Source organism: Tauraco erythrolophus, chromosome 5 (assembly GCF_009769465.1).
Source record: "Tauraco erythrolophus isolate bTauEry1 chromosome 5, bTauEry1.pri, whole genome shotgun sequence".
Classification (NCBI taxonomy): domain Eukaryota; kingdom Metazoa; phylum Chordata; class Aves; order Musophagiformes; family Musophagidae; genus Tauraco; species Tauraco erythrolophus.
In genome coordinates this window covers 26,724,197-26,744,484 of record NC_141469.1, presented here as the reverse complement: position 1 = coordinate 26,744,484, position 20,288 = coordinate 26,724,197, and the positions used below count along the sequence as shown (strand labels likewise).

Sequence of the window (20,288 nt, the reverse complement as noted above, 5' to 3'; positions counted from 1 at the left end):
GTGTTACTGAATTTGAGTCCTCTTTTACTGTCATGTCTGAGATGGCATTTTTATCTTTCGTTTCTACTGATTCCAAATGATTACCATCTAAGAAGCTACAAAAACGGTTACAATCACTTCAGTATTTACTCCATTCAGGTAGGTTATTAATGCCTCCTCAAATAAGCAAGGATAAACAGGAACTGCCTCTCCACCATCTGGAAAAAGCAATCTATTTCTCAGAGCTTATTATTATAAGACTAACTTCAGCTGGGCTCTTTAATTAATTTCTGGTATTTGGTAACACATACTGACACTGCCAGTACTAAAAGTTCCAGCAAGATTAAGCACTAACATAGGATCAAAAGCAAAATGAAAGAAAAAAAAGTACAAAAAGTTACTCCTGACTTCAGTTACGTTAAACATCAGAGGTAAAAACCACCTTTCCCAGTCTTAACTGTCTGGATGTTATCAGATATTAAAAAGGTTATGAATCCTTCAGAAAGCTGCATTGTGATAGTCAGCATTGACTCAGAATTCAACTCCAGGACAGTTTACATGTCAATCCTGGAGCAGTAATACTTAATTTTTACTTTCTCTAACCAAGAGTAACACCGCTGCTTTTAGGCAGTATCACTATAGAAAGAAGGAGGAAAATACTAGAATTAGAATCCCATGGCAGGGGGGTTGGAACTAGATGATCTTTGAGGTCCCTTCCAACCCAAACCATTCTATGATTCTATATAATCACAGAATCATTTAGGAAAAGACCTTTAAGATCATTGAGTCCACTGTAAACTTAACACTGCCAGTTATCTGCTTTACTTGAAACGGTAGAACAGGATCCAGAATAGGTTGCTTTGCCTCACAGCTCAGTAATGAGTAACCCTGTGTAAAGAACCTGAATTAAAAATGCCATAAAACAAACACAACTGATCTGTGCCAGGTACAAGAAGTCTCGCTGTAAGAAAGCCTTGAATTGCAATAATGAATGATTAATGTTTATTTCCTGGAGCACTGCACCTCCAGATTATTGTACAGACGTTAACACAGCTTTTGTAACACCCATGCTGAGGTCACTGATAAGAGTCAACTGGTTTTTAGCAGGATTTGCCTCCAGTGCCATATTACTCCCACATACAAAAAAACTTTACCTGTATGTACACACTCATGATCTGTCAGTTTAAAGCAGAAATTGACACTGAGCTAAACAGCCTGGCACTTTTAGGAGCAGTCAAATTTGGAAGTGCTGATGCTCAAGTAATGCAGTGGAGGGAGGACAGTTACCCTGCGATGCCATTTGAGTCAGTCCGCGTGTTTCAGGAATTTTACAGCACCAGAGACTTCTTATGATACTTTGGGCACAGATAACTCAAGTTATGATAGCCCCAAAGATAATCTCACAGTACTAAACCATAAAGTGTTTGCCTGTAGGACACAGCCAGTGAGATAACCAGTTACAACCAGAATTTGGAAAGTCAAGGCATTCAGTGATCATCATGCCAATAAATAAATAAATAAACAAACTCCAACACATTTCCTACTGTAACGTATGAATACAAACCTTGAGATCCCTGTGCATTAATCCTTTGCTATGCAGAAAGTCAACCGCTTCAGCGATCTGCAGAAATATCTGCAGACACTCTGTCCTTTCCCTCTCCTCTATCATGCATCTTCTGCTCATCCAGTCTTTAAGGTTCTCTTTCCGGCAGAGCTGCATCTGGATGTAAAGATACACCTTTGGAGAGGTGGGCTTGACTTTTTCTGTAATATTTTTAGAAAGGTCCAGGCTTAAACTTGTTGGCCTTGGTGGAGAAACAGAGAGAGGACTTCCTGAAGCAGATTTCTTGTTATCAGATTCCTTTGTACTTTCTGCCTTATCTTCAGAAAGACTCTCATCATGTGAAACATTGACTTTCTCTTCCTTACTAGAAGCATTTCCACAACCAGAATCCTCAAATACAATAGAAGAGGAGGTCCCTTCCCTCAGGTGTACAACAGGAACAGCTGAAGAACAAAGTTCCAAGGAGTGACCCAGCTCGTTACTGTTGATAGTACTGTCTTCTACATCGCAGCCTGTAAGGACACTGTCCTGAAGGTTTAATAGTGGATCTTCTGACTGGTGTAAGTCTCTGTTGTCTGTGGCAGAAAATTCCAGAGGAGAAAACTGGCTTCCGGATGAATCGGACTGACCACAGGGTATTCCCACAGACCTCACCCTCTCCGACGAAGTGGCAGTTACTTCAATGTGCTCCTTTGTAGAAAATGGCTCTGTTCTGATCTTAAATGATGGGACGTCCATCGGACTGGGAGAACTGAGTGGCCAATCAGTGCTAGAAGAACAAAATCGAGAGATCAATACCACAGAATTTCATTCCACTAGAAATGCATGTTCAGAAGCCCAGGTTGTAACAACTGCTACCTCTGAGAATCATGTCATACCGTAACGGGAAATGACTATCCAAGTGTGGGAATCGCTAATATCGAGGATTTAGCATCCGTTTTTCCTAGCGAGGATAATGTTTTCTCATTGAGACAAGAGTGTTGATAAAGGAGGATTTAGCAAGCTCTACTGCCTGGATTCCCAATGTGCAATCAGGCTCATCTTCAGCTTGAAAAAATTTAGTCCTTTAGAACATGCATTGCAATGGCTATTTAAAGTGCCTTGGAAGAATTACAGCTGTGAAATGTTAATTTGATGCCTGAAATATAAAGGTCGCTACATTCCAAAAATTGTTAGGCACGTTAAGATGTTATTATGAGACCACTGAATAGTCTTAGCATTAGGCCTCATTCCTCACATGCTAACATGCACTCACTTTTTCCTTTCTCTTAACATCCTCTAACTCCTTTATTTAATTTTCCATTTTTAACCTACTTCTACCAAGCTTTATAAATCATCACTCTGATTATCCCTCACATATTTCTGTTGAAGTAAATTCATTGAGGCATTGGAGTACTGAATCAGATCCATCTAAATCAAGACAAAGAGGAGGAAAACAGTGGAAAGAAACAAAGAGGACTAAGATGCCAAAGCTTAAAACTGAGTAGCAGTAGCAATGCTCCAACCTTCCGACCACCCAAAGAAGTTAATTTAAGAGCTGCAAGATGCTTCCTAAGCTGAAAGAAAGACTTTAACACCATAGAGGACCCAAAAATCGAGAGATGCTATGTGTAAGTGTGATATATTTGCACCTTGTTCAATTGAAAAGTTGACAGGTCAAGTTAATAACCATCTCTTTCCTACATAGTCTCTCCATCTTCCTGGATGCTACCAGTTCTCCAGTTCTGTTGATGTACAACCTCAAATTCAATTGTTAAAAAAAACCCACATCAGTTACCTTTCATCTTTTAACCACTGTTCATCCATCTTTTCCTGCCATCTCTCAGGTGGAGCTTCCAGCCATGCGTTGAAATACCGAACAATACCTGGATGCTCAAGTTTAGCTAACGCCTTCACTTCCCGCATCACCTTTTCACGAGCCAGCTCCCTAGGATTTGGGGTGAGGACAACAACAGAGACATGGTCACATAAAGCAACAGCATAGTACAGAGATTTCTGCAAAGGAATTTAATCAAAGCTAGCCCAGTATAAACCAGGCCAGTAGTATTGCTCTTCATACCAAAAGACAGGTATTTCTTAAATTCCCCAGAGTAACTCCTTTAGGTTAGAAGTGTGGAGGAGCAGAATGTGCTCATAATAGCTAAGTATTTAGTCATCCCTTTTCGAATAGTTACAGGCAGCAAAACTGAGAAGAAAAGGTTCATCTTTCTCTCAACTGTGCGCAATGATAGAAAAAAGACCACTAAACAGCAATATTCTACAGGGATGTAGAAGACACTGACACAAAAGACGACAGACAGCAATACTTTAGTATTTCTTTTTGAATTGGCGTAACACAAGAAGACTGGATAAAGACTATCTCTGTTCTATGGAGAAGAAAGAAGGTAGCCTGCTACCTTACTGAAGTAAATAATCTCTCTTCATAAGACTGTAATGGGATCAAATGAAGTTAGATGGTTTTATTTAATGGGTTTGAATACGCTTGGAAAAGAATTCAGGCTACCTTAAATTTCTGAACAAAACCTTTAATATTAAATAATCACGCTTATTTAACACATTCAAAAATAGTAATTCTAGATTTCATTAGCTTTACCCCCTCCCTCTACTGGCCTGCCTGTTGCTGTTCTAACTTGAGATTTCCAGAAGCAGTGTCTCCCATCTCCCACTAAAAGGAAGTGCTGCAAGCTCTGTGTAGGATAATTCAGCAGTATGGCTTGACCACCTATGACTGAAAGAAAAGGTAGGGGTTGTGGGACCAGAAAATGAAACAAATGGACAAATGGAGTCAGAAAAGCTGGTGAGGGAGAGAGAAAAGAAAAGAGAAGGTGGAGTAGGAAAGGTAAGGAGAGGAAGGAGAGAAGCAAATTAACAGTGCTACACATCACTGGTCCTGTTATCAAAGGCTCTATTCATCAAGGAAGTCAAAGGAGTTCCCATGTAGCTGCAGCATCCTCACAAGGGTCCTGCTATGCAAGTATTTTAGTCAAGCAGGTCACCCTTCTGTTGGGATTACATATGCCAAACTCCCGATGCCAAAACTGAGTCAGCCCCCCATTAAAAATTATGTCATTCATCCTAATGTAATATCTGGGAAATCAGTTCAGGAACAGATGGTTCAGTGTAGGACGGGATCCCACTATTCATTCACTACTACTTCTATATCTCAACAAACTCATTCATTACCTGTTAGGTAAACGGATCCTTTTGATAGCATAGTTGCAGTCATCCACTTTATTTCTGGCTTCAAAAACTACTCCAAAACCTCCACGACCCAGACACTGAATTGGTTCAAAATCTGTCAGATATCTGGGAGAAGAAGGGTGTGAAGAAGGGACAGAAGAACAGAGGGAGGACAGTGGAGAAAAATACTTTAGTTTATATAGAAAAATAAAGTCATTTATGACTAAGACTGAAATACTTCTGTACAGGCAAAACAAGCTGAATGACTTGCCACATTTCTGATCTTTTCTCCTTGCTCACCCACTAAGGGGCAATCAGACAGCTAATTATGAAATGGACAGTTGCCAATTATCCATTCATTCAGTGTCTATCACAACCCAGCAAGATCCATTATGCTTGCACATGAAAAACTGAAGCAGCTTTCCAAAATATTAGGTTGCATGCTTACTGGGGTCATGGACCAGGTATATGTAGCCAAAGTTTCTATACCTAAACTAGGTGGTGACAGCCAAGTATTTTCTAACTCATTATTTGCCTTTAACCCCACCCCAACTATTTCTGCAACTAGTGCTTCTAAACATCCCTTCTGAAAGATCACTGTTCTTAAATCTCACTACTTTTCTTATTGTTCCTCATTTTAAACACTCCATTTCTCACCTTCAGAGAGTTACAAATGTACAGGAAATGGTCACGTTTTCTCCAGAGTATCATGACATGCCCCTATACACCCTCTGTCTTAACCAACGCCTTCATAAAAGAAACAAAAGTTTGTTCTGAATATAGTCTCCTTATTCTGCAGAGTATATAAAACGTAATCTGTTTTCATCTGCAATTGCCTTTCTCCACTTTAATCCATAAACACAGACACACAGGGAGTAAACACTGATTAAGACCTTCAAGAATCATAGAATCATAGAATCATAGAATCATAGAATCATAGAATCGTTAGGGCTGGAAGGGACCTTCAAAGGTCATCTAGTCCAACCCCCCTGCAAGGAACAGGGATATCTCCAACTAGATCAGGTTGCTCAGGGCCTTGTCCAACCTGGCCTTGAACATCTCCAGGGATGGAGCATCCACCACCTCTCTGGGCAACCTGTTCCAGCGTTCTACAACTCCCATGGTAAAAAATTTTTTCCTTATATCCAACCTGAATCTACCTCCCTCTATTTTAAAACCATTACCCCTTGTCCTATCACAACAGGCCCTCCTGAACAGCCTCTCCCCATCTTTCTTGTAGGCCCCCTTGAGGTACTGGAAGACCGCTATAAGGTCACCCCGGAGCCTCCTCTTCTCCAGGCTGAACAGCCCCAACTCTTTCAGCCTGTCCTCATAGGAAAGGTGCTCCAGCCCTCTTATCATCTTCGTGGCCCTCCTCTGGGAATCAATCTTCTATTTCAAGTATCAGCAGGAAACACAAGAGCAACATTCCTGATCACAGGTATCCTGTAGACTCTCTGGGATTGCTTAGACTAATCCTAACGGCAATCTCCCATCGGTAGTGGGGTGACAGGGTTCTTTGTGTCAGTTGCCAATCATCCTGCGAAGCCAGAGGACTACGGTGGGTAAGAACAGGTGGACACCTACTCCTTCCTCCAGATAGTGTTAGTTGTCACATTGACTAAAAACTGTGCACGTGTTGTGTTGAACTTAGCTCACCTTGACACATATCCACAGTTCTTGACGTCACTCCAGCTGCTGTCTTTAACATCTCCACAAGTGGGCTCGTATTTACTATCAGTCTGACACTGGGTTTCAGATTCCTTCCGCAGCTAACAGGGGTTACCAAAACAAGAACAAAAAACGAAAAAAATTCAACTCCTTAAGTACCTGAGACCAGTTTGTACCCCTAGATATAGCATTAAATAATTCCAGTGTAAATATCTCCACAGATGTCAGATATGGTTGAAGCAGTCTAATCCGCTTGCTGAAGCAGTTAAGCAACTTGTACATGACAGCTGACAGCCTTCACGGATAGATTAAACAATAAATTTAGGCTTTCGATTTTGTTACCTCGTTAGTTATTAACTTATTGATACTGCTCATTGCAGGCTCAAAACAGAAAGAAAAGTCTTGAATAATACCTTCTCCATTCAGGATTCAGAAAAATAATACTTACTCTGCTGTAAGGATGGGGATGGAAAAGTTTGCGCACTATAAAAGTTGTGGCCACAATGCAGAATACTATGGTGCCAACAATTTCTTTCCACCAGTGAAGCAGAAGAACAGGATCCTTTTTGCGAATGTTCTTGTAATTAGTATCATCAAAAAATCTAACAGTGATCTGAGTGCTACGTTTATTTCTCTCTCTCTTGTAGTAGGGTAAGTAATAACCATTATCTGTGTATAAAAAGACAAAGAGGGCGCAGACTTACTCATAGGTAACTACAAAACAATTCTGTCTTCTCATGAATAGGTTTCCTCAACAGACAAGGTATTTTTATTTGCATGCCCCATGATTTTAAAGGGCACATAAACAAATTCAGTTAATCAAGGTGTGGACTCCACAGCAACTAGGTCTCTGAAAGTTTACTGCTTCAGAAGGCCTGACCACTGATAGCTTTAAACCAGAATATCTTCCATATAGAAAACTTTATAGCGCCAGGCTGAGTCTCTAGCACCATTGGCAAATTCTGAAAAAAACATTCACAAGGTTTTTCCACTCAGACCAACTCTCAGTGGCAATGGCAGTACAAACAATACCTCTGCAGCAGCAATTTCTGGCACTCTGAAGTGCTCTGTGTGGCGTTAACTGTATATACACCCAATTTGGAAATCTTAATTTGGGCAATAATTTCCTAGTTCATTAAATGTTAAAAAATACACATATTTAAGATGAAACAAATGGCTGTTTATTGAATTTCACGGATAATAAATGGGTAAACCTAGCTATTTGAAACACTTCAACATTTGCAGCTTCCACCTACCATATGGATACTGCAGAACCGAAAGTGCTCCATTACTGTATTCTTCATGAGAATACTTGTCATTGCTGAGACACTTATCGAACTCGTCAGACCCTACCAACACTGGAGTCCTGGAAGGAGAATCTAAGCATAGAAAAGACACAATTTTGAACTGTTATAAAAATTCTGATCTTGTATTAATTTAATGAGAACTCAAATTGCATAATTTCAGAAAATATCTCTTAGGACCAGACCATGAGAATGAAAATTAATGCAAGGAAACATTAAGAAGGGTATATTAAGGTAACAGTTACGTAACACCTCTCCCCCTTGCCAAAGTGCTAGTTTTGGACAAGTCAATTCACTCATATTCACATCACTCAAAACACTTCTTCCTCTTTTTGTAGAAAAATTTGATTCAGAAGACCCAACATTTCATTATTAAAAAAGAACCTGTCAAATCCATAGTAAAAGACAGCAGACATTAGACACTTAATCAGAAAAAAATTAGTTCCTGCTGGTTTACAGCTAGAAATATTAGCCTAGTTTGAAACACACTGGAAATCAGAAAGACGTCCCATCCTTTCAGAGTTAGGACAGTAAATGAAACTCTGAATTGTTACTTACGGATTAAAGGTTTCCATTTGATTTTAGGAAGAGGAATAATTGCATTATCGTTCCTGGATTCCAAAGCCTTTGGGTTGGTTGGGAATTTCTCAGAAATTCTGACTGATGACTGAAGATACAACTGGCCCCTGTACATGCCTAAGTAATAAACCAGAGAGCATATTAGTCTTCAGACTTAGTTCTCTTCTCCCCCAGAATAAAATTGCCCAGTTAAAATATGTGATTAAAAACATTTCATTATATTCTGAGGTATTGACTCTGATTGCTAGGCTGGATTAATTAAAATAATATGTTCCCTCTGTTCTAGAAAAGGAATTTCTCTCTCTCGTAGTAGGGTAAGTAATAACCATTATCTGTGTATAAAAAGACAAAGAGGGCGCAGACTTACTCACAGGTAACTACAAAACAATTTAAGAGCTATAAAGCAGCTTGGGCTTTGCATAGGTAAGACTTCTTTCAAACTTCCTACCCCTGTTAATGCTGGTACATATTACTCCTCAACAGTCATTACCAGGAAGGCTGGAACAATTTGGCTTCTTCCTAGAGTTATTCTTTATCTGTGTAACCACTAACAGGAAAGCTACAAGGTGTAAAGACTTAAAGAAAAAGGCTAAGGCAAACAAAAGTCTTAGAAAAGCAAAGCACGTTTACCTCCCAGAGACAGACAGACAGCTGAGAGGGAGAAGGACCTGGGGGCACTCTATTTCAAATTGTCACAAACCACATCACATTAATTCTGACAGCTGGATGAAAACTTAGTCACATAAAATCTTAACTGAAATTTCTTCATGGTAAGTTACTGTAATCAGTGCATAGGACTAGATGAATGTGACAAATTGGCAGGATGGAGGGACATACTGCTTATTGCTTACTGAGCAGTAAGACTGCCTTGTTAGCTACAAACCTATCTTAAAAGTTTCAAGAGTTTCAATCATGTCTAATCTACTGAAACTACAAAGCAGTGAACATTTCAGAATCAAATGGAAAAGATCTATGGTTTTGAAATGTTTTGGTTTTGAAATAGGAAAAAAATATCAATCTTTTAACTATCACTGTTTAGGCTAAACAGTCATAGATATTAATTCTACCACAGCCAAAGGCATACTGTACCTTCTGTAACTGTTGGAATTTCTAAGATGGGTACCCAGAACTCTGACCTTGAATGACAACAGCAAAGATGACCAGAGCAGGCTAGGAAGAGATGAGAACACATCTCTACCTTTTTGAAGTCTCTAAATCAAGTCAATGTGCTTTTTCTGGGACATGTGTTAGTGAAGCCTCAATTTTGGGTCTTTATAAAGTAATGTGGGTTGAATTTAACAGCCTTCATCATTCTGCAGAACATCAGACTGGACATGTTACAGCTCCTTTAACTGTAATCTACTAATACAGAAAGATCTGCTTTCCTACAACCTCAACAGAGAAAAGAATAACATTTACTACAGAAAATGCTGCAGTCGGTGTCTCACCCAAATAGACGCTGGATTCTGTGGCCCCTCTGGCAGCTTCCACAAGATCTTCTTCATCTTCCAATACTTCATTGTTCGCAGTGTAACTCGTGTCATCGAACAGACTGATTGGAATTACTTTGCCGTCCTTCACCAGCCATGCAGAAGCAATTGGAGTGCAAAACTGAAGAAGAGAAAGGTAACTGGAAAATCGATGTTCTATTAACTAGATATTACATAAGAATAACACTAAATAATGTGGTTAAATTCCTTGTTTTGTTTTTTGTAACAGATGTAGCAGCTCAACATCAGAACTTCTGTTAAAAAAATTACAAGCAGATGTGTGCTTCTTTACAAAGACAGCACCTGAAACCCCAGATGAAAGACATCATCTATGATGCTGCAAAACTCCTACTTTTGTAACACTTAACATTCTACCTTTTCCCCTACCTGGTATTCCCATTCCAGATGTCCTCCTCGTTTGTTAAAAGCCATCACCTTCCAGTCAGCTACTGAGACCTTTATCACTGTATCTTTCATCATAGCTTCCTGCTCATCCACCTCTGAAATAATTTTTGTTTCTTCTTTGTTCATATTTGATTTAAAATTGCTCTCAATATATCCCGCTCTAGTTTCAATGTCTGGGACATAGCGCAGCTCAAAGTGACCAACGCTGAAATTCCACCTTATAGAAAAGAGAAAAACTTTGTAGAAACAACTTATAGATTCCAAGGAAGCCCCAAATCCTCTGTCCAGAAGATTCTTACACTGAATTACCTGTATTTGGCCTGTATTTTCACAGTAAACTCTTAGATTGTCAAATGAACACAACTGTACCAGGAGGGGGAGTGCTAATCCAGAATATAAATGAAACAAGCTGAGAAATCTTGTCCAACATGATAGGTGAGTTGAGAAAACAGCTGGTGAAGTAGGGCCAATGGCATGAAATGTTTAATATATGAAGATGGCAATTAAAATCATCAAGTAGTAGAGCTGGGTCTCTTTAGGTAGGAAAATGTTACATAGCTGATGAAAGCAACAAGTATAACGCATTGAGGAAGCAGCATTCTACACAAGATGTATTTCTCTTCATTAATAAAGTGCATTTAATTTGAAAAGTAAGTTTTTTTTAAGCTGATGAGGGACAATGCTATTTTTTTTTTTATTTTAATCCGCCACACAACATAACACAGGATCTCTTTGTAGATACTTCATGAAACCAGGACTGCTCATGGCCCATAGGTTAACACTGAAAAAAGATGATTGTATAAGGAACACAGACCTGTCTTGCATAGCCAAAAGCTCTTTTAATTTTTGTAAACCCAACAAATTAGGGCAGAAACTGAAAATTATTTTCAGATAGAGAAAGAATAATTATTTTATTTTTTCCATCATATAGCCCAATGCTGAGCAGAAGACATAGATGGGAAAGGGCAGCAAGTTTGTCTCTTGAACAGCACGAAGGGGGAAAATATTTCTTCAACAGAATGTGTGGGTACCCAAACTTTCTTAGGACCAGTCTGGCAACCACCAGGAGCCCAAATTGTCTCCTTGAAGGATTTCCACTTTTATGGTATAAGTTTGGCACATTTTATATATTCAGTTGATTTATTAGAAGTTTTTCTTTCTCTGGATTAAAAATCCAGATCTATCCTGTGAACTCCATAGCAGCCATACCATGTCACCAGGAAAGCACCTCTGTTTCTGACTACAAAGACAGGAGGACTCTGGTGCACAAGAGGTCATACAATATATTTGAAAGATATGTACAAAGGAAAAAGCATGTTTTTACAACATACCTCTCCCTGCCAATATCAGTCTCCAAGAACCACGGAACCCAAGGTTTCTCTTTTCAGGCATCTGATCTGCTAATCTATTGGAGTTCTAATTACCTCTGATACCTACAGATGCACAACCTGTCAAATCCTACTGCCAACAGAAGAGGGAGCAGGGGAACAGGGAATAACTAGTTCTCCACTAAATTGTTGGGCAGTTACTGTATCTATGTATGGCAACCAGCCTGTTAAACCTGTACTTTGTTTGGGAGGTTTTTTCAGTAGAATAAATGTTTATATTTTTACAGAAATCTTGATGTATTAAAAATTCAACATGACAGCATTAGGAAAGTCACAGGCTGAACCAGTTTCTACAGCTTCTAAAGAACAGACCACAGTTATGAAATGAACAAAGTAGATTTAAGAATGGGACTTACAAAAAAAATGAGACTGAAGACATTTTAAAATATCAACTTAAAACGAAAGCTAAAAACAGCAAGTAGAAAAAAAAAACAGTGACAGTTACCATAAGTAGGTAAGAACTTAAAAGTGAATCAGCAGGTCATAAGAAGAGTTTTAAACTGTCTCCTTTTGTAGAAAAATCAACAGTTGGAACAAACATCAGTGACATTTGCCTTGTGCAGCAGAGCAGTGACAAACTTTTTTGAAGTACGCAAGGACAGGCAAAGCAATTTTCGTTTGATTTAGAGGGAATAAGTATGTGCAGTAAGTCTTTTCTGTCTAATCATCTATGAAACTGAAGTGCAAGACATTTTTCAAAACCATTGAAGAGCAAAGGGGTTAGATCCTAGCCCACAGTCTGGTGCATTCCTTTGGTTAGCAATCTAAACTCCCTTGTGCAATCCCTAGTCTAATGAGAGTAAAAAGAAGGACAAATCCTTAAAACATTACATATTAAGAACTTATCTCTATTAGATTGTTTCTAAACAATTCTTACACTCACTTTTCATTGCCACTGCGTGGTCCAACAGCACGGACTGTTTTCTGGGTTCGGTGTAACAGGAGCGTCTCTTCTTGTTCTGTTTCGTCGTCATCCCACCGGCGACAGCCCATAGCTGAGCAGATGTACTTCACCTAGGACAAGGCAAGAGACTCGCACATGCTTCGAAGTTCTGGAGAACTTCAAGACAAACCAATGTAGTCAACAGCAATATTCCAAGCTAACAATCCTTACAACACATTTTTGGCTCACAGGTGGTTTGGAGCTCTGCGATTTTAGATGCTGAACTTGAGGGATACTGAAAAGCCTGGTTTAAGAGATAAGAGCCTTTCAGAACCAGAATTTTCAAAAGACTCTAGTAGTTTGGGCTATTTTTACTACCTTTTGACTATATTTTGCGCATATTTCTATGTTCTATCTTAGCGCTCTCCTTCTCCACTGTTTCTATGGACATGGAAAGAACATTCCTACAATACCCATAGCACAATTCTGCTTTCTTGCTATACTTGTCTCAGCATAATTCTATTAGCTTCAAATGAAGTACTATTGATTTATATAAAATAGCACAAAGCCTTCTTCCCCCTTTGCCTTGTCAGCTATTAAAGGAGAAAGACGACCTTATTTAACTCTCACAGTCACACAGACTTTGCCAGAGTCCCAGTCTCAAACAGAATTTGGAGTATATGGGCAATTGTATTTTGAAAAGCGAGTTGAACACACTTTCAGGAAATCTGAAGCGACACGATACTGCCAAAGACAACAGACTGCCCGAACTCTTAAAGAGGAAGAGTCAGGCACTATTTTCTGTATGAGGCACCTTTGCTACTGTGAGCACAAGCCAGGAATCAAAGCACAAACCGAAATTTCCACTTCCTGAACGCTGGGGGAGGAGCAGTCTGTTGGTGCACAGTGCCCTCTGCTATCAACGAGGAAATCAAAATGATTTCATGAAGTCTTGTTTTGGGTCTACGCTCCTTATCGCTAGTGATCAATCTACACCATGCCATAGAAGTGTTCTACGTTAAAATATATGGTCAAAATGAAAAAAATGATTTTGTGAAAAAATAAATATTGGAAGTTTAAAGTTTTAAAACTGAATCTTTTTTTTAACTTGTTTTAAAATGCATCAACATTTCCAATTTAGCAAATGTCTGTTTTTCACTACACAAAATATCTAAAAGCATTTTATTGACATCTGACATTAAGGAGGGGGAGAGGGACGTAAATTCTAGGACTCAATGCAATGAATTCCTGTGCTTTTTCTAGCCTTTTTTTTTCTTCTGTGTTTTTCAAAAATATACAACTTTTAACCACTGGATTTCAGAAGAAAAATACCTTCTGAACTAGTCAGATAGCAAGTAATTTTCAACTTAACTTTTGCATATGACTTTAAAATGTAAGGAGAAGTTCTTCTAAGAGATTGTAAACTCACTGACAACAACTACAAGTCTTAAACTTTTGCATACGTTGAATGTTTTTCTTGTTTTCAACTAGATATCCCTCATCAGTCGTGAAAAATCTGAAACTCTTATGAATAAAGTGTCTCACCTCAAGCCGCCTTTGCTATGCAGTAAGCTGAACAGCAAAGTCTACTTCAAGCAGAGCTATATGATAAAGCTCGGTAGAAAGGGGTCATCTCTTCCCCCCACCCCCCCTCACTCACCTCTGGTCACGAAACCCCTTGTCCCTTCCCTTGTGCTGTCTCTGGCCCTCCCGGACTCCTTGCTGAGCTGTCTACAGCTAGCCCAGCACAAACCTAATCCAATAAAAAGTGAACAGTTTTCTGTTGGGTTAGCAAGTTGAATCAGCTTAGCAAAGGGTGAGATGTGTTAAAGCCAGCACAGCGGATACAGGAGGAGCTCACAGGCAGGAGGAGATTCCAGCGAGGGGCTCAGCCTTACTATCTAACTGCATCAGCTCTTAGCCTTACTCCAGCCCACTGCATTTGTTGCCCAGGAAGCTCACATTCTTCTCTTTTGTGCCATGTAGTTGTACACCTGATCCACACTGCAGTTTAAATCTCAGGAGTAACCTCTTTGCAAGACAGTGCTTGAAACGTAGATATGCACAGCAACTTTTCAGGCTCTTACCTTCCCTGAGTATGAGCTCAGCCCATAGGTCGTTAAAGACTTTCCCCCAACTAAGACAACGTCCTCGCCAAATTTGTAGGATGACTCGAGAAGAGATTCAACTGTGAAAGGAACTGCTTCCATGCTCTCTCGATCCCGATCCCACTGGAAAAGGTCCCCATCCAAGGAAGGGATTATCATCTTATTTCCAAATACCTAAAATAGTGAAACTGAAGGTAAGCTATCATTTAACCACGATTTTATCAAAACACACAGATCACAAATGGAAACAGCAACGTTGTGTAAGCAAGTACATTGCTTTATATTCCAGTGTTATATTCCACATTTTACTGTTTTGTATCTCAATCGTGTTTTTCAAAGTTATACTGAAGACAGAAAACTTGCAGGCATTCGAATCGAATCTGTATTTCACTATTCTTCGTTAAAAATCAGTTCAGTGACACTTCTTTCACTCTAAGGAAAAGATTTTAAAGCTCAGTTAGTTGATAGATTAGCATCCATCCAAACTGTAGAAACTATGATACAGGGAGAAGCATTCTTGAGGAGACAGTTGCTGGTTAAAGCGCAAGTTTTGCAGATTATTTGTGACAGTTTCAAGATAGTGGCATTGTAGGTAAAGTTCAACTTCATTGTTTTGGGTTTTTTTCCAGAGCTAGTTTACTGCTAAACACAGCATCAGTCAATCATTCTCTCTAGATCAGAAGACTGAATTCGGTTTTAAAAGCAAAACTGAGGCTGTATGTGAATTCTTTTGCAATTAATGACTACTCCAGAATATCCATCCTCCTGTAAAGCAAAGAAAACACTTACCATTGAGATCAGAGCTCACATTTCACTCTTCCTTTTCCAGACAGTTAAATCTAACTTCTCCTCCCCAGAAGTTCTTACGTTTAAGTATACCATTCCTTTAAAATTTGCCTGGCTTTTTCTTAAACACACAACAGGTCAAAAAAACCAAACAAACCAAACCAAAATCCTTCACCAGGATATGGCATTTCAACCATTACACCGAGATTTTCACAGAGATGCTAGTTCGGAAGTATGAGTCATTGTCAATGAGTACTAAGGGACTTATTAAGAAACTCATTATCAGCATGATAGACCATAACTAATACTGTGGAGCCGCAGTGGCTGTTCCCATCAAGAACAGTGAGAAACTGTAATCCACAATCTTAGCTTTTGAGGATTTGGATTAACATGGAAGATTTTAATGCTTTTTCACAACCTCTGTCCATTTGGGCAGTATCCTACAACATAATTACATTAAATTCAGACACTTTACACATTAGGATTTAAAGACTACTTGTGGTACATGTATATTAGTCACTTCAAGCAAAATATTCCTGCTCAGACTCCAAGGCACAGATGTGTATTATGAAGCCATACAAAAGATCCAGAAGGTTTCTGGTTATTATTTCTGGACCTATTGCGAGGATCTGAAACTGCATCTTTTCCATGATTAAAATTCTCTCAAACATCAGACTTTTTAATTGTTCTAACTAGGTCATAGACAAGCAAACAGCATTAAGCAAAGTTGGGATTCACCTGAACGGGGAGGGAAAGATAGATCTCGTAGATTTGCGCATAGCACGACTAATACCTCTTCTTACACTGTTTGGCACACCTCATTCAAAATGAAAATTTAGGTGAGTTACCTGACAATGCTGGTGACTGTAGTTAAGATCCCTAAAGGATCCAACACCAATACTTTCTGGCTTTCAAAAGCCTCGTGACGACTGACAATTAAAATAAAAATTCCTCTCAGGAGCACAATGTGTAATCGAAGAGATGATAAAAATAAACTCCTGAGAGTAGCTGCGAAGTTCTTTACAAAGCAAAATGAGGTATGTTCTTTCCCTCCCAGATGTTTACCTTATGGCAAAAAAGATTAAACATCCTTGAAGAGACATAACATGAGAGCTGTGATGACAAGAAATGTTGCATTATGGCCTACTGTTAGGGAAAAAAATACACACTCGGCTCTATACATACACTTGCAGAAGTAAACCAACAAAACACCCAAAAATTTGTGAGGGGAGGGGTCATTTGTAGAAATCACCTGATCAGTGGAAAAATAAAGCAAACAAATAAGGTGTACATAAACATTCACATTCAAGAGCAGCCTTGTGATCTTGAGAAACAAAGGCATGCAGATTTTGGAAAATACCTTTTTAAAAACAAAAGATGCCAGTGCCAAAGTTGCAGCTGTAACCATGTTGAAGCATCTTGTTAAAACATTCAACACAGAAGAGTAATGTCATAAAATGTTTTTGTAATACATTCTTTCAGTAAACGCATCATAATTTTGATGACAACTCTTAGTGTGTGCAGCTGTTACTTTGCATTAATTCTGTAAGGTTTCTTCTTTCACGTGGTCCAGATACCTGGAAGTAGTGTGGGGAGGTCCATGCTCACCTCCAGCAATATGAGATATTCCATATATAAGCATAAACAACAAAGGTTCTTTTTATAAGCAGCTTTCCAAACACACAACAGCCAAACCAGATCCTGTACCACCGTTTCAGCACGCAGAGCCCAAGGCCACCAAACCCAGCCATCAACTGACTTCAAGTCAGATCCTGAAGGAATTCTACTGGCCATCAGTCAGCGAAATTCATATCGCACGGTCAAACCAGACGCGTGCCAGTGGCAGCGAGACAGCCACTTGCACCTTCAGACTTTCAGATGCACTTGCTGGAAGCTACAACCATGATGGATCTGTAACGCGGTGTGTTCCAAGGGCTGCAGACCATCGCATGGGTTCGTGAAGAGCGGAGGCAGTGGTGCAAGCTGCCCAGGAACCACTGCTGAGCGAGGGAGGCTCTCGGTGGTAACTGTGAGCTCTGGGGACAGTGTGACACGCGGTACCTTAAGCGTTTCCCTTGTCCTGGAGCTCTTGCTCCAGAGCCTGAGTGGGAAATTTTCCGCTAGCAAACAACAGGCAAAACAGCCGTTTCTGGGAATCACACGCCCAAATTCCCAACACGCACGAAGCTCACTCAGCAACACGCACATGTATACTCTCAAGATGCAGGTCAAATCAGGTCGTGGCTTGTATTGCTTCAAAAATTCCCAACAGTAGGGCACTGCCTGCTCGTCTGTTAAAACCTCCCTCCCCATAAGCTGCAGAGGACAGACGAGACCGTTTCGGTCAGCTCTGCTGATCACCTGCCCGTGCTCCCAACCTTGAGGGTGCCTACAGGAGCGGCACGTTCTGCGTGACATTGGGGAAGAAAGGCTGAGAAAAGACACAACTGCTGTCGGTGAACACATCAGGAAAGGGAGCACAGGCAGCAGAAAGAGCTATTGCACCAAAGGACAACGCAGAGCACGAGCAGATGGGGTTAAACTGACCGTGAGTAAGTGCAAACTAGACATTTCGGTTACTAACCATCAGAAACGTAGTATTTCACAACAGAAACAGAACGGGGAGTCAGGGGGAATAACCTTCTTTCAAGATGAATCTACCTATAAATGGGATTACATGACACGGTGTTGACAAGGGGCTGCACCTGATTACCACAAAGGTCCACTTTCACTAAAATAGCTTTATTTGAAGAACGAGGCAGGTATGCAAACGTGCATCCTCGCAGGTGCACGCACACACACACACACATATAACAAAAGGCATTTGTGGGCACTTGTGTTGACATCTTTTAAATAAGCAGTTTAGCCAGAGGCTTTAGAAGGACATTAATAATAACAACTCCTATCCGCGTTATGCAGCTCATTCTCTAGTACAGCAGAAGCAGCAAAGGGACTTTCCTTGAAAGTACTAGCATCGGCATGCAGCTCAGGTAAAGGAATGACATCACCCTGTATCTCAAAAGCATTACCTCATCTCCTAATCCAAGGAGTGAGTCACCCAGGCAGTCAGCTGCAAATCTCTTGGCACAGAAAATGTAGGTTACCACGATGCACTTACACATTCCTCTGATCTGTCAATGTAAATAGCTATTTGTTCAGCTTCACTGGTCAGCAATATGGCACATAATTGTTAAGTGGCTTGTCTTTCAGAAGTAACACTTAAAAAAAAATAACACAACCACTCCCCCCCCCCCCCCCCCCCATTAAGTATCGAGCCCTAAATGAGACGTTGCTCTTTTTGCTCATTAAGAGTTGGAGCTGAAGTTCTCCATTGGCTCTGCGCAGGGTGCCGCAGCCCTATCAGCAGCGCGGGCTGCTCAATCTCCAGGCCGACGGGTGAGGTAATGCAGATTCTAAAAAGCCTTCACAAAAAAAAAAAAAAAAGAAGAAAGAAAGAAAAAAAAGGCAAAAAGGCATAACGATCCGAAATGGCATACGCTACCAGGGAATTTGCTGTCTAGACTCTTTACTGGAAAGGAGGGCACCGCACGCGAGGTTCCACGGCAGGTTGAGCGGTGCTGGAAGAAAGCTGCTGATTTATAGCAGCGGAGGGGGGAAGAAAAAAAGAGAGAGAGAAAAAAATCATGTAAACAGAGATCAAAACGAGCTGAAGTACTAAAGCTTCCCTGAGCTGTTTAACAGCAAGTGTGACATTCGTTTCCCATGCCTAACGCTCGTTATCATATGAAACAAAAATCAAGCCTGCTCATGTGCAGAGACATCTGAGACAAGCCCGGTGCCAAAAGAGTCAATATTATCATTTTCAAGTGGGCTGCACTTTCCAGTAACTCCAAGGAAATAACTAAGTAGAGGGAGAATCTTTTCCTTAGAATAGGAAGTGTTATGTCTTTATGTTTTTCTAACACTTCAGCTTGTGGTTTTCAAACCTTACTCTGACGATAAACTGCGAGAGCTTCGTTCCAGTTACTAATTAACTAAAACTAACTTATATGATCTTAAATAAGGCTACCAATTTTTTTCCTCTGTGATTATCTCTACAATAGGATCACAGTAACAAACAGGATCAAAGCCAACACCAGGCATGTTCTTAAGAAAGCTACTTCTCAGTGAGAACTGTGTCTTTTAAGCCCCTTTAAGATTAATCTAGGCAACATATTAAAAGCCACATATGGCAGCTTCACTCTTAAAGGGCAGAAACAAGAGCCTGCACAAACAAATCTGGGAAAGAGAAGGCAATCATTGCATGTTCTACATTAAAAAAAAAAAAATCATAGGCATACAGTAATACAAGTATCCCTACTCTACATGTGTACAGATTTTTCAGGTAAGATATATATACACACATAGGGCAAGGTCATGAGATCTCCCTAGTTCAGCTTGGTCCGGAACTGCTTTATTGTCTCTTTTTTTGTATGCATGGAGGTATCTGCACAGATGCACTGGTTTATGACCTCTTTCCAATATAAGAGGTTATTTCTCCTCTTCAGCTTGGCTTTCAGGATGTTGATTCATCTGTTTTCCCTTCAGCTACCTGCAGAAAGTCTGAAGCCCAGGGTACTGCAAAGATGACAGCATCCTGTTACTAACAAGCAAACCCTGATCAAACAGGCATACACTGGGACAAAGAGGCTAACTAAAGTCTAAGGAGATACTTTCCTTCAAACTTTCTGTACGCCCACAACATCACAGCTGCCTTAAGAGGAGAACACAGACCTAGGCACTAGTAAAATCTTTAGGAAAACAAAGGTTGTTGAGTTAAGCTATTCTGCTGCCTAAAGCACTGGTACAAGAGCAAAGTATTCTTCAGAGCGTACAGTGCTGTTTAACCAGCCAAGGAAGAAGAAAATTGACTGCAAAGGGGAGTCCATGATTTGCATCAGTAAAATGACCTTCTGAGACATGATCAAGGGCAAAGGAGGAAGCTGAAGCA

The 20,288-nt window shown here is 40.0% G+C and overlaps 1 protein-coding gene across 1 annotated transcript in view; it reads right to left on the bottom strand.

The window, feature by feature from the left end:
• EIF2AK3 (eukaryotic translation initiation factor 2 alpha kinase 3) overlaps positions 1-20,288 on the bottom strand; it is a 46,907-nt gene that overhangs the window by 8,242 nt on the left and 18,377 nt on the right. Inside the window, exons 3-13 of the mRNA XM_086611533.1 lie at positions 14,531-14,725; positions 12,444-12,574; positions 10,155-10,389; positions 9,726-9,888; positions 8,257-8,394; positions 7,651-7,773; positions 6,843-7,063; positions 6,383-6,495; positions 4,727-4,849; positions 3,321-3,470; positions 1,544-2,312 (exon numbers count right to left, since the gene is read on the bottom strand). Coding sequence (XP_086467659.1) covers positions 1,544-2,312; positions 3,321-3,470; positions 4,727-4,849; positions 6,383-6,495; positions 6,843-7,063; positions 7,651-7,773; positions 8,257-8,394; positions 9,726-9,888; positions 10,155-10,389; positions 12,444-12,574; positions 14,531-14,725 — 2,361 coding nt within the window. The remainder of the gene's footprint in view (positions 1-1,543; positions 2,313-3,320; positions 3,471-4,726; positions 4,850-6,382; positions 6,496-6,842; positions 7,064-7,650; positions 7,774-8,256; positions 8,395-9,725; positions 9,889-10,154; positions 10,390-12,443; positions 12,575-14,530; positions 14,726-20,288) is intronic.